The sequence below is a fragment of the Gobius niger genome (assembly GCF_951799975.1).
Source record: "Gobius niger genome assembly, chromosome: 8".
Taxonomy (NCBI): Eukaryota; Metazoa; Chordata; class Actinopteri; order Gobiiformes; family Gobiidae; genus Gobius; species Gobius niger.
The window spans coordinates 9,546,101-9,565,810 of NC_136859.1; the positions used below are offsets into that span (position 1 = coordinate 9,546,101).

The 19,710-nt window shown below is 40.8% G+C and overlaps 2 protein-coding genes across 2 annotated transcripts in view; one reads left to right on the forward strand and one right to left on the reverse strand.

The window, feature by feature from the left end:
* dedd1 (death effector domain-containing 1) overlaps window positions 1–19,710 on the reverse strand; it is a 516,989-nt gene that overhangs the window by 86,982 nt on the left and 410,297 nt on the right. The gene's annotated exons all lie outside the window — the stretch shown is intronic.
* Window positions 1–19,710, forward strand: part of tsnare1 (T-SNARE Domain Containing 1) — a gene marked incomplete at its 3' end in the record, with an annotated part of 160,497 nt that overhangs the window by 74,147 nt on the left and 66,640 nt on the right. The window contains exons 5-7 of the mRNA XM_079561375.1: window positions 17,070–17,160; window positions 17,992–18,066; window positions 18,173–18,229. Of these exons, the coding sequence (XP_079417501.1) occupies window positions 17,070–17,160; window positions 17,992–18,066; window positions 18,173–18,229 (223 nt within the window). The remainder of the gene's footprint in view (window positions 1–17,069; window positions 17,161–17,991; window positions 18,067–18,172; window positions 18,230–19,710) is intronic.

A 19,710-nucleotide genomic window follows, 5' to 3' on the forward strand; every position in this document is an offset into this window, starting at 1 on the left:
TTTCCTGCTAATTCATTTGTGTAACGTTGCCAAAAGCATTAATCGTGGAGCTTTTGTTTTTTGCTGGAAAAAGCTGCAGATGAGGAAGGGAGAGATGATGCAGACGATGACGCATGTACAGTAGAGCTGTTTCTAGATTCAGCGCGGATATTGAGCCCACCTCGGAGCATTGCCAAAGATTGAAGCATTAACAGCTGACGTAATACAAGAATCACATGCATTTCAGAACTTCTTCTTTATTTTAAATTGTATGTCTTAGGCTCATGAGTTACAGCGTCGAACATCTTTTCAATACATTTGGCGTGAGTGTTGTGCTCCATATCGGTATCTCTTCATGTATGACAGTCATTCAGCTGTAGTGGTGAGTTGCCCCCCCCCACCTCTTTCTCGTCCTCTCTTTCGTTCTCTCTCTGAGCCTCCTGGTGAGTGTATCCAGGCAGGTCTAACAGCGTGGGACAGTCCTGTGCCAAGACGAGCCACACCTCACGCTGCTGCCATCTGTTACTGCGAGAGAGGGTCAAGTGCCCACAGAGCATGCAACGATTGATTTCTTTATTTTATAAAGATCACACCACTTTGTTTCCGGTACTTCAGTTACCGGGTTGTACCAGATACATTGATGTGTTTCCCAAAATGGATTTCTGTCGTCATTTGCCTGGGCCCAGTAATACGGATTTTCTCTTCACTTCACCGAATAGTAACAAAACGGCAAATGAATGAACAAATTTATAGTTTGAGAAAGGACTTATTGTCACTACCTACCTCACTTCCCCAGAATGTCAAATATATGGTCAAATATTTAAGAAGAGACTGAAGAGACTAATGAGTGAATCCTGATGGATGCTTTTATTGAATGGAAGAAGGAGGAAAGGGGAAAGGCAGAAGTTGCCGAGGAAAATTTAGTCTCACCGCTGTACCAGCAATTAAGTCTGGTCAGAGTCGACATCAGCTACATTTCCAGAGCGGAACATATGCAAGCAAACAGGAAGCGGCGTAAACCAATCAGCGAAGGACATGTATCTGCAGTTGATGCAGGGTTATGAGTGCTCCTGCGTTACTAGCCGAACAGTGTTTTGAATTCTCTCGGCTCTCCCATGCGGCCTCCATAGATTGTTGAGGGGACTTCCGTGTTCCAACACATGATTGCAAATAAACAAATCTGATTGCACGGATCTGTTTGAGTTTGGCAGCAGCGACAGATGAGAGCATCCTGGCCAGACTGATATCCCTGTATCATTCTTATAAACCAACATGTAATGTTACATTGTGAAAAATTGTGCAGAAGTTAAAGGAAGTTGTGGTGATTGGTTGATGAGTGACATGCAATCTTCCTTGTTGAATGCCTTCATGATGAACTTTCTCTTTGCCTTCCTGTGGGTTTACGTCATACCTTTCGTAAACCCTAAGGCCAAAACAGACCAAGAAGACAAAACTAATGCATATGAGATACCTCATTATGCATCAAATCCTAGAGGGACAGGAGGAGCTAAACCTAGCACTAGTCTGAACCCAACACTAAACCAAAGTCTGCCATTACAGGCCACCGCAGGAGGGAAAATCACATCAAGGATTGAGACTATGCAACATCGACACAGGGAATAATAAGTACCACCTTTCAATCAGAAAGCAGTTCCCAGACTGCAAACCGGGACAAGGGGGCTTACTAACTTCCCCACATCTCGAGTCCAGATCTACTGCTCCAAGCAGAAAAATTGTGCCTAAAATGTGTTTAAATCAGCTCACCAGTAGGATCACATGACATTTGGGGAACGTGTTGGAGAGCAACTGCCTCCCATTTCCACTTGTCTCCATCAAAGTAGATTATGTAAGCAAGACAATTAATTTATTGTGTCCTATGTAAAAAATATTAAATAATCTAGGCCATTGTATGTTGTATAGTTTCTCATAGGCTGATCATGAACATGTAACGGATGTTCATTTGGGCCTAATGTAAGAAGACGGACACTCGGGCCTGTAGTGGGCGGCAGGAGAGGAATATCGTTGGTATGAATCACGACATTATATAAGCAGGTGCAGCGCTGCACTTCATTTGCACAATCATGGAATATGGATTTTAATAAAGACGACAAAGGGGAAAGAACATACTGACCTTTTTGATGATATCTTATGTCTTTACAGGATTATTCATTTCATCGTCATGACAAATACATGAGGTGTCCTTTTGCTGTGGAATTACCATGATTACAGACTAATCTCTTTAAACAGGGACTTCAATTCTCAACTTAAAACATTTGCTGGAGATTACAGGCATACATATGTGGGGAAAAATGTATTGCAAGTTTTCTGTAATTTTATATTTTATAAATGAGGCCTTTTAAATCAGCGTGACAGTTTTATTTTGTTGACATATTAGTTACAAAGACTTACCAATTTGGCCCGAAACCGAAAATAAAATCTGAGAGTAGTTTGCTTTTATATCGTCTGTTGCCAGTGTTGAGCAAGTCATAGGTCAGTAACGTGAATCAACTGAGTGTGAGATTTACCACTATTACATGTCCCAATGCTGTTCCCCCTCACTCCTTATAAAAAGCATTTTGATCACTGCACTACACAGTCATCTCTCACTCTCCTCCTCCATCCTGCCTCCTCTGTCCTCTCACCTCCCTGTGTGCCTAACCACTCGCTCCCTCCCTTTCCCTTCCCAGTCCCATCCTCACCCCGCAGTAACAGCGAGCAGCTCTGAGCAAGCAAAAGATCCACACACCGCACATGTAGTGAGACTAGTGGCTTATTGAAATTCCCAGTGGGGCATTTTGTAATCTTTTTTGCATGCTGCTTGTGTCCGCTGTGCACTTGTGGGTTTCTTGTGGAGGAGGAGTGTGGCTCGCACATGCTTTCGAGCGCTCGGACTTAGCTCAGGTCCTCTGGGGGGGTCTGCAGAAGTGGGCAGGATCTCATTGTTTAGTAACAGGGGAGGGCGCAGGTGGGCAGGGCATGGTCTGACTCATCCATGAGACATCACGGCTCATCAGCAACGTGGAATTTGTCGAGTGGGAGAGAGTTCGAGAGAGTTTTCTTTTGCGTGCCTGGGTCCAACTAGCTGATTATATCCTTCAGCTGATGGAAGTGTCGGGGAGAGTGCTTTCATGGGGAGGTATGAGTCCAGAGCTTTTCTTTTTACATTATGTTTGACCAGCAAGGCAAATGTGTTTTCTTAAAACCGGGTGTGCAAAATCACCTTTTTAGAGCTTTTTACTATGACAAAGTTTTACACTAACCCAGGCGTCTCCATCAGACGGCCAACGGGCCTCTTCCGGCCTGCGAGATGATTCAATCCAGCCCAAGAGGAAAATTGACATACAAATTTCTGAGTATGTCAATCCAAAAAAAAAGTAAGTCGCCCATTCCTGTGTGGAGTTATGGATTATTAATGAAATAACCAGAGTGCTCACTCCAGCCACTAGGGGCAACTTAAAGGATCTATTTGGAGTTTAAAAATGTTAAAATTATACATGTTCCAGCAATGTCCTAAGGTGTAGAATGAGCCCAGACCTGTTCACCACGACTGCCTCTAAAATCCTGACCTGACCTGAGGTGGCAGTAGTGAGTATAACATGGCCAACTTGCAGCCCCTTTAAATAAAAAAAGGAAAGAATTCCACACATGTCCAGCAGAGGGCACTGACATAATTAGAGATCAGGATGTAAACAACACATTATAGCCTCGTGGTCTGCCCCAGGGTGACTGTGGCTACAATTGTGGCTTACCACCGAGTGTGGAGTGAATGAATAACTACTGTGTAGCAGAAACTTGTAAAGTGTGATACAAGTGTAGGCCGTTTTTTTTATGAGGCTACAGTGTCAGTCTCATTATTCATTTATTGAAAAAAGAAAAAAAAGATACAACCCCGATATATTTTGGCCCCAAGGGAAATTTACTTTGAGACCCCTGCACTAAACTAACGAGCATCTGAGTTGTGTTTGAGCCATCCATTAATCTAATGTTTCAAGTAAGCTTTAAATCTTCTCTGCAGTGACTATTCAAAGGGCCCTGGCACCTGCATACATTGCTCCTCGAAATCCTCAGCAAGCTCCTCCCTCGGCCCTACGTAACTAGGAAGCTCTTGCTTGCACAGAGGCAGAAATAACACAGAGATTTGCTTATGTTGATGTGTTATGGATTGATCACACATTGATACTAGCACCGATGTTCTGACATCCGCGGATCTGGAGCGGCACGGGAGTATACATATATATAACATAGCATTTTGTAACTAATATGCAAGGTAGTGATCAAGATGTGTTTGCAATGAGCATATAGCAGTAAACAGATACAGTAAAGGCCCACATTTGATTGAAGAAAGAGGGAAATTTTAACTTATTTTACACATCATTAATTTTGCTTTATATTAAATCCATCTTTGCTGTCATCATCCCAAAACGCACAAAGATTGCTTCAAGATAATACTCAGCGCACACCACCGTACACTAAAGGAAAATAGACTCATTATGGTGTCTGTAAACTATGAATGTGGCTGCCTTAAGAACAGATAACTCTTGTTGTCCCTTAAAATAACAATCATTTCTCTGGCGGGACAGTGACAGCGGGACTCGCAGAATTGTCATTTGGTCTGGATTTTAAAAGCAAACTCTCAAATCCCTCATGTCCAAACCAAACAATCACTGACTCGAAATGGAACCCAAAAGTAGCTTTCAAACGTCACTGTGGTCCCTTTGTGATCGACACAATGCAATACAGTTGTTATCTCTAGTGGAAATGTATTTGGCTTTTATGTTGTTCTAGCCGCTCATATTCCAGCCTTCTCTCAAATGTTGACGCTCCTGTGCGTGTTGCAAATGTGCGCTGTGATTTTCAGTTCAAATTAGCCTTATTGTCAATTCTATGGACCACATGTAAAGCACATACAGACAATCAAATGGTGTGACTTGGTATAAAAAAACAGCTGTTAACATACACAACAAATAAGTAGTGTGCACAATATGGGGATCAGAGGCATGGAAGGAGATAATTGAGCTTCTTGACCGTTTTGTGAATGAAGCTGTCCTTCAGTCAGTTGGATCTGGCACTGATCGAGACTCTGCAGCCTTCTCCCTGACGGCACAACTGAAGAGGCTGTGAGAGGGGTGCTGTGCCTCCCTCTTAAAGGGACCAACAGAGTTTAAAAATGTTAAAATTAAGTATTTTCCTCCCCCTACATGTTCCAACAATGTCCTAATGTGTAGAATGACCCCAGACCTGTTCACCACAACTGCCTCTAAAATCCTGCACTGTCACTCAAAAAGGTGTTAATTCGGGTCTGAAGTGCCGTCATGCACGAGCTTAATATAGAAGGTGCAGTTACACGCATGGCCTGAGGTGGCAGTAGTGAGTATAAAATGGCTAACTTGCATCTAGCCCTTTTAAATAACCCCATCCGCTCTGCTGGAGGAAAGCTGGTTAATACAGGCTCTGTCCATGCTGTTGACTAAGAATACCGTAGACCAGCTTGATATCCAAAGAGGGTAAGATGGTCAAGGCAACATTTATATAAAATAGAACATTTAAAAAAAGACAGTACTGCTGCGCCAAAGTACTTTCCACATTTGCAGGAACAATATAGGGATAAATCACCACCACAACTAGTGATACACAGCTAGTGGATGAGCCACTGAAGCGCGTCCGCATCCATCCTCATAACTTTGTCCTTGCTCAAAATTGTAGTTCTGCCAGCTCTTGCAAAGCGCAAACTTCAAATGCTTTTCAGGACACAAAGAAAACAGAAACACCCAAAACGCTGAAATGGGCATCATGATTTAAAACAAAACACAAAAACTTACCACAGCACAGTTAGTAATGTGATGCTAATGTCATGCTGACCTTGCACATGCTCTTTTCCAATCACTCGAGTTGATCTGTATTAATAGGACTGGCTTGCATAAACAGTCACTGCTGTGTACAAACAACTTATTCACCTGCAATAGGATACCTATAACCCCTGTTTGCCCCATTAGAAGACGCTGGATTTGAAACATGGGCAGGTCAGGACTCATAAATAACGGACTAAAACAGACCCTAAAAACGCCAAGTTAAGCTGTTGCATAATATGTTCAACGAGAAAAGCATAATTCTGCTGCCATCACCTCTCAAGTATTCAATCTCAGTATTCAAACAATTTTTCTTTCATTTACTGCCATTTTCTTTCCTTGTCATACTACAATGTTTAGATTATTTCCTAAACAAAACTACCATTCTCACCTTGTGTTGCATCGCTAACATCTGCCTGACTCGAGAAACATTTGCCCCACACTCACTGATCTGTCTGTTTCTGACTTTCAGAAATGGGTTGCGAATCCAAAAATCTGACTCATGGTGGCTGAGAGCTTAGCGCTAATGACTCTGAGCAAGAAAGTCTTGGATTGGGATTCTGCCTGTATGTGTGCAGTTTGCATGTTCCTCTTTCTGAGCACTCTGATTTCCCCATCGACATGCACAATAGGCTCCGTGCACGGAATGATGCATAACAACATGAGGCTAACTTCCTGGGAACGCAACTGTGTTGTGTCTGTTTTTAGTTCCTATGGAGAGTTAGTTGAGTCACGCTGAGATGAATAAATAATTGAACAGTATGTTGCAGAAAACCTGCTGCTGTTGGATGATTACTTACATGTTGAAATACTTTTCACAGGATGCAAATACTTCACCAGAGGAGACTTGTGTGTTTATTAACATAGATGTTTTCACCTTGAAGCTAAAAGGCTAACGTCTTGTATTTTTAGTCTTATTTTGCTTTTACGTTAATAACAAGAAGTAGTCGTTACCCTACACTGGCCAACAGGAAGTTCCGTTAGTATAACTTTACCACAATGCCACCTATTGTTTTATTTGAATCTTTTATTAGCCTTCTGTGCATTCCAAAACAATGATTTTTCCTAATAACTTTGCCTGCAGACGTTTGTTACTCCTCAACCAACATTCATATAACCAAGTCTGACCGTGAAGCCGATTGGACATGGGTCATTGCACCAAAGAAACCGAGCCACTTAGCCTGTGCCCACATGATTTGGCCCCTACATTAACACAGCATGATCATTTTCCAATATATAGCCATGGCCCAGCGCATACAGACTTCATGATAGGGAACATAGTGGACGTCTACAGGGCGAAGTGGCTTTAATGCGCCGCTGATTGTATTATGAAAAGTGTGGGATGCAGCGTTTTCTAGAGTCTGACCTACACAAAGGAGTAAAGGTCAGTTTATAAGCCTCTAATGCGCACATTCTGACCACATATTTAAGGGATAATGTCAGGGCGATTCACTATTTTAGCCACGGTCAGCAAATCCCTCCCAAAGCAGAACTGTGCGTCAACTTAGGCTTAATACTCACTAAGTAATCACAGAGAGGAATGGAGGGTCATCCGAATTTACTTAAACTTCAAATGTCAACCCCTGCTGTGATGCTTTGAGTTGATTAAGGAGCCAGCTACAGTGTTCTGTTTATTAGAAGATCAATCCAAAGACCTTGCATCTGTTCGGGTTTCTGTCATCCAAACTCTTTCCTGGCAGACGTGGTCATTAGGTACATTTACTTAAGTACTGTACTTATACCTGATTTTTTTGATTGCTAACAATGAAAGGGAAGGCCACTAAATTAAAATGTTAGTTGTGGTCCAAACCCATTCGTAGCTTCTCCTAATGTATTTGTTGCATTACATGTTTGTTGATTTTTACAGGGACAAGTTTATAGGCACATTTCTCATCTTGCAGGGTCACTTTTTAGGATCAGATTCACAAAAATGCTACAAAAATAGCCTGTAAGTTCATGAAATTGGTACAAATGTATAATTTGGTGCACACTGTTTTCCCCACAAAATGTTTGAGTTTACATTCTACCAAAGGAGGATAAAATCATTTTCATTCCATTTTTTAGAAGTACAATCAGGTAAAGCTCCTTTAAGTAGAGTCTTGAGGATATGTACTTTACATGAGTAGTGTTTTGTAGAGAACCTATTTACCATGTATTCATCTGCTTCACTATATCGCTATAAAAGCTCTCAAGAAAGAAAAAAAATGAAGTTTGCTGTGTTTCTTCCTATTTTAAAGCAGTACTAAGTAACGTGTTTACCTTAATAAATCCTTTCCTTAGTCCCTGTGGGGGTAATACAAGTGTTTATGGGATGATTGGAGGGTCTTTCATCTCCCCCTGGTGTCTCTGGCCAGAAAACCATGTTTGCAACTTGACCGCCACCGGTCCGGAGAAAGCAATACACACTAATGTAATCACGAAGAAGAAGCTAACATGCTAACGGGCAAAGCTAACTGCGGGCTAACGTCACTTTAAACAGTATTTACAGCCAAGTTTGAGTGAAAAAAAAATATTTCCATTGTATAATTGGATGCACAGTAACCCTCTCTCCCTTCGCCTTTCCTGTCAGTATTTACTCTCCAAGACAATAAGTTAAAAAATCGTAACTTGCTACTACACCTGCAGTTGCGCTTATGGCCTCTAGGGGGAAGAGTTACTTAGTACTGCTTTAAAGGGGCTAGATACAACTACTGCCACCTCTGGTCTTATGTGTAACTGCAGTCTCTATATTAAGCTTGTGCATGACTTCGGACACAAATTAGCACCTTTTTGAGTTTCTACATTCATTCTACACATTAGGACATGGCTGGGACATGTAGGGGGAGGAAAATACTAAATTTTAACATTTTTAAACTCTGTATAGTCCCTTTAAAGTCTTATGAGGCACACTCCAGAACTGTAGGTGGCGCTGTGCAGGTGTGCTGTCATGTTGCTCTATAGGTCGAGAATACGGGCGTAATCCAATGGCCGATGGCTGCTCTGCTTTGTGACGACGACACGAGAGGCCGCCGTTGCTCCGCCATTAATGTAGTACCTCCATATAGCCACTAGTCCCCCATTGGAATGCATTGGACTTTAGACACATCTAAAACAACTTTAAAGCCTGGTTTCTAATGTTCTTAAACTTTCTACAAGTAGATAGATATTCCTCCTGTGAAAAGGCTGGTTTAGTTACAATTAAAGAAACCAGGCTGCATCATCATGAGATCGAATTACCGTCAAAGAAAGTGGATATAATACTTCAGTTGTCACTCCTAAAGAAAACTGTTTACAGCCTGGATTGTCTGAGTTGAGGTCGGTCTCACATCTTCTTGGAGACATTTTATCCACATACAAGCGAAAACGCAAGTAGGGACGTATCTAAAGTTTTCATCTAACCACTTTGCGCAGGCCGCTGTCTCCCAGAGTGATCTTTCTCCCTCCTACGCCAGGGATCTGTATGGCTGAGTGGATGACAAATGGCGCAATAATTGTAGTGTTGGTTTGTTCCTTTTACATTTGTTCGTAAAATGGAGAGCATTGTCAACCTTGCCTTTTAATCTATCACCGAAAAATCCCCCCCCGGAGTCTTTTCTCAAATACTTCGCATTAATAAGAACAATAGAGACCATCCATTACAGAGCGGCGCCTGCTGTTTTTACGCTGAGTGATCCTTTTTTTTTTCCTTTTTTTCCCCTCTATATACATTCTTACAGTCTCGCATCTGAGCAGCCGTTTCTGTCTCCCGCTGCGTTTCCGTTGTTGCTGTTGTCACGCACTGTTCTTCTCCTTGTTGTGCGATTTGGGGCTTGCTAACATCGGCGAAGCATTAGCTGTGAGTGAGATTTCAAAATAATCCCTCGCACGTCGGCTGGCGCTTTGCAGCTAAACGATGACGCATCAAGCCGCGGTTTAGCACTTGTTAATCTTTGAGCCGCGTGGAAGTATTTTCTGTTTTCTCTTCTTTTTTTTTCCTTTTTTTTTTTCCTCCCCCTGCAGAACGCTGCGCTTGGGAACTGGGTGCATTACTTGAACGCTATAATCATTTTAGTGATTAGACGCTCTGTGCAGCTGCTGGCAGAGTGGAGGGGTGGATGACTTTTTGCAGGTGCCAATTACAGAGTGGGTTTTTGAAACTCACCTGGGCTGCCCCTTGTTGCCTCGTCTAAATGTTATGTTGTTACACTGATGAAGGGCTCAGTAGCTGGTTACGTTGGCAAGCTGAGAAGGTGTGACAGATGGAGATCGCAACACTGTGTTTATGTGTTAAAATGAAAGCACGATTTATTTGTTGACTGCAGATATTTATCTTAATGTAAAGGGAGAACAAAGCCTCTTTTGTCACTTTTACAAACCCATTCTTTAACCCGCCTTAAAGGAACAGGGCATTGTCTTTACATACTGAGATATGTTCTCACCTGAGCTTAGACGAGTTGATGGGTTTTTGTGTGTTCCCTCAGTCACGCAAAACGACTAAAGATGTTGTTAGCATTTGGCCTCTCCCAGTATATTCCTATAGCTCCAAACGGGGTGAAGTTTGAAGCGACCACGCTCTTCCACGGGCACAAAGATCAGACAGGTACGTATCAACTCATCTAAGCTCAGGTAAGAACATATCTCTGCATGGAAAAACGGTGGCCTGAACAGAGCGCATTTTCTCCAGTTCTGCTTTGCCCAAATCTAAAAGCTTCTCGACTGGAGAGCCAGTGTAACACCTCATTTGAAAGCTAAGGCCTCTAAAACTGAAAGTAACTTTATTGTTGCATTGCCACTGCGTTTTCGTCTCTTTATTATCCCCTTATTGCTATGATTCTGTGGCTTTTTTAAATTTTTTGTCAGTTTTTCATTGTTATGGCTTTTTTTCTTGCACTTTTGATACTTTTTTGTGCCTTTTTTTGTGCGTTTTCCCCCAGTTTTTGTGGCATTTTGTTGCTTTTTTATCACTCTTTTCTCATGTTTTTGTTGCTTGTTTATTGTGTTTTTGTCGCTCTTTTGTGGCTTTTTTGTCACATTTTTGTTGCGTTTTCATCCTTGTTTCATTGCTATTTTGACACTTTGTTAAAAAGCTTTTAGATTTTGGGAAACTGGAGAAAATGTGCTCGGTTCAGTCACTGCAAGCAAATTTCTTTTTTTTTTTTTATCTTTTATTTCAGGTTTTGGCCCGGTAGCACTAAGCACTTTAATATCTCACTTTCAACCTGGAAACTACGGTGGCCGAGAGGGGTCACAACAAATACAAGCACCACAACAAATGCAAATGCTAAAACAAATACAAACGCCACAACACAACAACTTTGAGCCACAACACAACAACTTAATGAAAGCCACAACGGAAGTGACCGGACAAAACGGAAGTGCCTGAAATTATTAGCAGCTAAAAACATTGTTATGCTTTATACATTGTAAAGCGGATCAAATATAGCTTCACTACAGAGAGCTACAAATTATTCGCTGCTCAAACGAGGGATTCCAGGAGGAAAAGTCTATTTATTAATAGCTAATGACTTGTGGAACCGTAGAGCTATTAAGCTAGCTTTAGCCGCCTCACCCGACATACTTTATTTCAATTCATGTTCTGCCCACGGACGTGTAGTTGCATCGTCTGTGATCACAAACAACGCACAAGAACCCATTTAATAAACTATATTCAACAGAAGACAAACTGACGCGTTATTGATGTAGCCGGACTATTACGATGTTGTAGCTGTGCTTCTGTAGATAAATAAGCCTGTTTGGAAGCCTAACACTATGCCTCTGGATATGTTTCACATATGTACAGTATATTTATATTTCACTGTTGCCAAACTGATCGAATTATTGAGACTGAACGGGTCTAATCGATGTGGCGCAGCTGTGGCGCAGCTGTGCGTCAGGGCGCACGGCTGGCGGCTGGTTTGCATGGGGAACATGCTGGACATGGTCATGGGCAGATCTTTTCATTGTGAAGATCTTCCACAAAGGTTTTTCACATGCGGATACTGTACATTCGTAGAGAGGACGGGCGAGCATTACAACACTTTTGGATTCGTATTGATTGGTCAAATAGCTATTTGCGGAGATCTTCACAATTTCAGATTGCAACTGGGCTACAGTCATTTAATGGAGTTTATATGTGCGCTGCATACGAGTTCAGCGGAAAGGTGTCTGGCACATTTAATAGATCAGTTTTACTTCAAGCTATCAGTAATCAGTAAAGACGCAAAAGATTTCTCAACTTCGCGCAGCAGGCCCCCAAGAACTGCTCCAGGTAAAGGACACCAGCCTCCCGCTGTCCACGAAAGCGTGTTGAGGTCCAGAGCACCTGTTCCTCCCGGTGCAGCTCGGTCTTTATGGGGCAAACGTGAACTTTTGTCCTCACCGACCGACTGAATCTACCATTTTCCAGACTCAGAATGATCTTCATCTAACATTTAGAACATTATTTAATAATTATCAATAAAATATGTTGATGATCTTAACATTTAAAAACTTCAAGTTTAAAAAACTTAAATGTCATGTCAAAGGGGCTGCAGCATTAGCCTGCAAAATTAAAGAATATGCCTGTTATCACATAACGCACACACAGCTGAGAGAATATCCTACTTTATGCAATCTGTTGAGCAGAAAGCTTTCATAACAAAATGCTTTATTTTTCTCTTGTTTCATAGGAACAGACCTCGCCATTACGCACAAACTAAATGGAGGCAGAATTTCGAACCCCATGTTATAGGCTGATCTTGTTGGTTCAGTTCACAAAATGATTGAAGTAAATAGCTGATGAATTCTTGCAATTATTCTCTTCAGGCTATTATATTTTAAGGCAGCTGCATTTTGCGTGTGCCATGCTCGGTGCGTCTTTGCTTTGTGGATGGGAACTGAACGTTTAGGCCTGTATGAGGGCGTCAGAACTTGTCTAAAAGTTGAAGTCTTGGCATTGAAGACTTCCATCAGATAGACAGACGGTACTCTGGCTATTGCACGCTCACACCTGTAGCTTGCCCTGAGTGACCCATATGTAGAGCGGCCACAACCCGGGCGAAGAATGTGTAGCTCTCTGTAGTGAAGCTATATTTGATCCGCTTTACAATGTACATATACAGCATAACAATGTTTTTAGCTGCTAATAATTTCGGGCTCCGGTCACTTCCGTTTTGTCTGGTCACTTCCGTTGTGACTTTCGTTAAGTTGTTGTGTTGTGGCTTTCGTTAAGTTGTTGTGTTGTGGCTCAAAGTTGTGGCGCTTGTATTTGTTGTTTTGTTGTGACCCTTCTCGGCCACCGTAGGAAACAAATAATTCACCCAATCTTTTCATAAAGGTGTTCAATTCAACATTTCTCCAGAGATTTAAGTGGGAAATGTAACATTTCTAAAGCAATTCTCTCAAAAAGCAGCACCTCCAGACACAAAAGTTTCCAGTCTTGTACTTAAAATTATTCAGGTTTCTTCAGAGGAATTCTCTGCCTGATTTATTCAGTTTTGAACCCCAAAAAAGAAGGCGAAAATTATATTCGTTTTCTTCCACTTTGAAGAAGCTCATACAAAACACAAACAATACTGTATATCCAAAATCCCCTCTGAGAAAACAATAAATTTAAACCTGGCTCCACTATTATTTAGATTTTGTCATAGAAATGATTAGACATATTGTCAATAATATATATATACATTAAAAAAAAAAAGTTCTACAGTCACAGTTACAGCCACGGTTGACATTTTTTTCACTGTTAAAAATACAGTTTGTTTCATTAATGTTTTTTTTACAGAATGCATTACTTGATTTTTAACAGTGTAGCGGGGGGAATTAGATTCACATTTTTAATAAAGTTAATCACTGGCTGCTGAGTCTACACAGGAGACAAGTGTATTGTTTTTATGTGTGTCTTTTCTTTCAATATGGACCCATCATTATAGTGTCCGGGAATAAAGTCAATAATAATAATATGGCCTTTGTAATTCATTAATCACATTTAAGCATGTATTAGAGCAGGGGTGTTAAACTAAATTGGGGTGTGGGCCGAAATGCAGCTCCCATGGCGGGTCATGAGCCGCATACAACGTTAAAAGGAAAATACTACTGAGAACCTTTTTCAAATAAATGAAAAAAATGCTGAATGAATAAAAATGAATGAATAATAATAATAAGCTGTAATTTGGTCAATGCCCAACTTGACTATAGTATAATCAATAACAACGGCTTACACTTGTATTGCACTTTACAATCCTGTGTCACAAGTTTCTCAATGTCCTACATAGTAGTCATCATTCATTCACACCACACTTGGTGGTGGTAAACTGTTATTGAAGCCACAGCTGCCCTGGGGCAGACTGACCATTTACCACATGGCTATAATGTGTAGTTCATATCCTGATCTCTTATTATGTCAGTGCCCTTTCCTGGACACGAGTGAAAATGTTTCCTTTTGTTTTTTAATTTAAGATGCCCCCTAGTGGCTGGAATGAGCACTTGTTTTATTTCATAAAAAGTCATAACACCGCACTGGAATGGGCTCAAGACTTACTTTCTTTTTTGACACTCTGGAATTCATCCTCTACAAGTCAGGGGCCGCCTGTATGACACATGTGTTTTAGAGCTATATTTTAGATGCTTCTTTGTATTTTTCCACATTTTAACTCATTTGAAGTGTTGTTGAAGATATGTGAGGCCTCTGTGATCATTTCAAACGCTTCAAAGACAAAAGCAGTTTGATTTATTTTGGAGAAAGATGTTTTAAATATGTTTATGTAGCTTACTCGTGCATAAACACGTTTTTTTTTTGCTTTATGCCGTGTTCGTCTTGCAGGAAAAGTGGAAACTGAAAAAGTGTCTAAGTGCTAAAGTAAAGTGTGATTTCATTGGATTCATATTTTTTAATCGCACTAAACCATACGTAATTAATGAATTGGAATGAATCGCAAAATAGCCTGGCCCTAATAAAAACATCAAATAAAAGAAAACTGGCAAAGCTCTCGAAGACTCAGGGATGCATGTTGCGTCTTATATATGTACAATAAGACTGTGAAGTAACGCCGACTGTAACAAGTGAATTTCTCCTTTGTGAGATTAATAAAGGTTTATCTTATCTTATCTTATCTTACAAACCTGTTTTACCAATTTTTCCAAAGAGTCACACTGTTCCTTATTCATCCACTCCATACTCAGTGGTGTAAACTACGATTAGCCACAGGGATTGGGACATTCTAGATGTAAAGCACGAGCACTAACTGCTGCGCCACCTGTCTCTGAACGACAACAATGCACAAATAATATAAATACTGGCACTACTGTTACATTTCCTTTGTATTTGACGGGTGGATAAATGTCCGGAGGTTTGGGGACGTCTTCCTGTGCCCTCGTAGCGGCAGTAAAAGACTAATGGATGTGCACTTGACACTCTGACAACACAAAGTGACATTCTTTGTTCCCTAATTTTATGATCACTCTCCTAATCTCCAGCGTGCTCAGATTTACAGTTCGGTGCCTTTGTGAAGGCGCTCCATGTGCGCCACTCTTTCTGCCAGTAATGACTTTGCCTCGACTGGAGGAGACACTGGCAGGAGGCCAACTTAATTATTGCCACGGACTTCAACTCTCTTTTACTTTTGTCACTAAATTACACCTCTTTCAAAATTTCTACCTTTTTCTGACTTTTATAAATGTCTCCAAGCCTCATGTGTGGAGATTTCAAGACATGACACGCACATATTTTAACAACAGTCGCTTCATTATTTCTCTTTTAACATTTCTTTCTTTTCCAAGTCTGCATACAAATTAGAATGTGTTGGAAATGTTAGTAGCAGGAGTGTTTTCTGTCTCAAAGCATTATTTTACTCTTCAGTCAAAGTGGGAAAAACATGGTTCCTTTATTGTACTTCCTTACCCACCACATTTCGCATAAAAATGTGTTTTGCCCAAGGACGCAACAGCAGATTGCAGTGTATAGTGTGCACCAAACCAACAAACCACTGAATCACCATTTTTGATTCAGTGGGCCAATATTTTATAAATATAGAGCTTTATTTCAACAAACCATTGATTTTCAAACATGACCATATATGGGCGATTCCAGAGATGCCGTCTGTATCTATAGCATGAAGAACATGTCAAACTCTCAATCTCACTCCAAATCACTAAATCCATTGAAATCTATATCATTGGTGTCACTTCTAAACAAAGTGCCCACTACCTGGGCACGGAGGCCTAACTGCACTGTTGACAAGCCTCTCCCGACAGCATGTTTTTCAAGCTCTCATTTGCGAACTCTAGCTGTGGCCATCGAGCTTTAAGTCCTTTCTTTCTGCTGCTCAATTAGCCTGGAATGCCCTCTAGCGGCATGTGAAATTATATATTTGAATTAAAAAAAGTCACACAAAAAAATCACATATTAGTCGCTCCGGAGTATAAGACACACCCCCAGCCAAACTATGTAAAAAAGTGTGACTTATAGTCTGGAAAATGCTGTACTGCATATATACTATTTGGCTTATATAATACTCGACTTTGTATTATTTAGAACAAAGACATGTTTGAAAATGCAGGCCAGCTTTTTAGTGTTACCTTTGAAAGTTTGGGACCCGGGTACAGAGTGACACCTTCCCGTACACTTTTATAACTCTGTCAAGATCAATATTTGAGCAGAGAATGTGGTGACTGAGGTGTGTTTGCCTTCTCCGCTATCTGCCCGGGACAGGCCTCTCTCTGTATGGGGCTGGAGGAGAAGACAGGGCCCGTGGGTGCTCTGTGTGGAGGTGTACTGTACAGTATAAGCCCAGCCTGACCTGCCTGGATAGATATTTAATAAGAGTGTTAACCCGATATACTGCGGGAGACCGACCTGTGAGTTTTGACCCCGAAGGAGCTTTGCAGTGGAGAACATTGAATAAGGAGAGGGCTGTATCAGGCTGTGGGAATGCTCAAAACTAATCTAAACTCTGCAGGGCGCAGTGGGGCAGAAGAGGGAGTTTCTATTTGTGTGACAACAGCAGGAATAGACATTTCACCGCAATATAACCATGTTTTGATTTTGTTTCCTCCTAAATGATATCCTTGCAACTAGGGCATGAGTGACATACTCGCAATCGTTACATTCATGCTGGAGTTTTTGTTTCTTCTTCTTAAAAGCTCAAATGCCTGTTATGTGTTGATGAAGCTTGACCGGACTTGTTTTGTCTGTTTCAGTGTTCATATTGCCTTTATGAGAAATTGGAGTTTTGTTTTATGACTCAATTATCAACATTTATTGTTACCAAATGTATGTAATTTCTGTTTTATTGTCTCCTCTCTCTCTAGACATTCAACACAACAGCAGACCAACAAAGTCATCACCACCACGAGCCAGCTCATCAAACAGCTCTCGGACATCATCAGCGGATCTTCACGGGTCGGTGCTGCTTTGAAACTCTACAAAACTCTACAAAACCATACATTTCTTATAGGCAAACTTTATCTTGTATCGTCTTCTTGTATAAAGCCAAACAGGAGACAATACACTTGGTTAAAGAGGTTAAACGTAGTATCGTCAGGAAGGTTCCATTGAGATCCATTGCTTTCCCAAACTTGGGAGCAACTGCTGCATCAGTTACCACAAAGTTGTATCTGCTCTCGGCCAATTTAAAAGTTCTCGCATGAACGTCATGTCTAGGTCAACTTTATGAGGATTTCATCTCCCCAAAACTGTAACATATCACTTACGCTAGTAGCCAAGACAATTCTGGTCAGATCATGATACTGAACACAGTGCATTGGCCATAAAGTTCATTTTTGGTAAATTTTGAAGAAGACGTTGAACCAGTGCATTGAGAGATTTTACCCATAAGCCATAGCAAAACTGTTTTTAACCTACAAATTAATTCTGAACTCGAGGCCTTATTTGTGACAATGCTCAAACTCAATCTTTGCTCTTATGCATGTACTGGGTGGTTTAAGTGTTGCAGATGTTTCGCTTCTCATCCAAGAAGCTTTGTCAGCGACTATTGATCATTTTGGCAGCAGGTTGAACATACCAATCCGCTTGGATCGGTTAAATTTATATTTGGTACCACTCACCTATTTTGTGAAAATAGCTTATCACAACTTATTCAAAAACATATTCCAAGTAAATATGCCAGTTTAAGAACTTTTGTCCATGAAACAAAGTCCAGTACGACTGAGGGCTTACACTCACATTTTTTTACGAGTATTATTAACATTTGAAATTCTTGTCTTTCTGTAGCAAGACCGTCTGCGCCTGACCAGACTAAAGAGTGAGCTATCAGACTCAGTGCAGCGCTATGGGGACTTGCAAAAGGTATTTATTGATATAATTTCAGATAATAAAAAAAAAAGTGCTATTCGGGGATGTTTTATTCAGCTGCGTGTCTGAAATGTTTGCCTTTGTTGTCTGTGTTTGACAGAAAATTGCCGAGCGTTCAAAGGCACTGCTCCCTCCGACTCACACAGACAAGAAGAAGGTGAGATGGACTGATCCCAATTTTGAATGAGTGTTGTTCTGGAAAGATGGGTTTTCTGGTTCCTTTAGAAGCCTTGTCTTTCCCTTTGGACAGTTGTGCCTTTCCAATTTAATTCAATGTTGAGAGAAATAAAGATATAGGTTATTGCAAATATCAATATGATGCTGCAGTGGGAAAGCGTTTACATATTGGAAAGAACATTTTGTATATGCTGACATACATAGAAAAACATGTTCGAGCCATTATGCATTTGGGAATTGATGACGTTCCCTGAATCATTTGAACATTATTCAAATACCCTTTACTATAACACTACCTTTTCTTTTGGTGAGCCATGAGCCAAGGGAACTTCTAACTTTCTGCTAAATTTGCAAAAAAAAACTCCTGGGAGCCGGAAATAAAAAGTCCCATTAAGTTTATGCATCTATTTTTGTATTAATAGTTTAAAAGACTGACTCAGGCTTATCAGCTATGTACTAAACTTATGGAAATAAAACACATGATTTTTGTTTATCTAAGATTTATCTAAAACTGAAAAGTTATACAATAATTGTGCTGTATTTTCAAGTATTTAGTGCTTTCTTTCCTGTTAAATATCCGTGAGGTGGTCTTTAGTTAGCTCATTGCTAATTAGCCAGCGTCATGCTTTGGAACTCTTAACAATTTTTCGACAAATCAATGCGTAAAATGAATGGGACTTTTTACTTATTATTATAGCTCCCAGCATATTACCGAGAGGGTGGGATTGCTGTTCTTATTCTTTTCTTGCAATAATGTTTTTAGGAGGCCTCAGTGAGAGTATTTATAAGCTCCTGTGGATGTTAGCACGAGCCGCGTTAGCATTAGCAAGTGTGTTGCGCTTAGCCAATTCATTATGGAACCAAGGTTATAACTGTATGGTCGTACAACATGGCTCAATATGATAAAAAGACTGTGATTCCCCTGTCCCGCAAATATTTCTACAGTTCTGGCACATTTACGCAGATGTTTGGCTGACTTCAATCCCAACTACTTGGGGAAATTCAGATGTGAGGATTTTTTCCATTATTCCATCATGACTAAACCATCTGTCTCCGTGTGCTAGCCAACAAGCTAGCTCTTTTTTGAAGCGTGCACCAACCGAAGCACCAAGAAAAAACACAACACAGATGCAGAGAGATCATGTGCCACTGTGCTGCCCAAGGACTTATGTGATACTATGTGTGAAAAGGTTAAGATTTACTTGCTATATATTACACCTATAGCAAGATTGGTGAAGTATTCTGCCCAAGGACACAACAGCAGTGAGAATCGATCAATCTACCTTGAAGTTAGTTGCCAAACATCTCTACCAACTGAGCTACTTCTGTCACGGTCCAATTTAGCCTCTTTGTGCCACAGCAGTTCCTTATGAAACTTCAGAAAAAGCCACTACGCCGAATTTGCGATTCCTGTGGCTCTTCTTCAAGGCAACAATTTCAACAAAACGCCATCATTTTGGA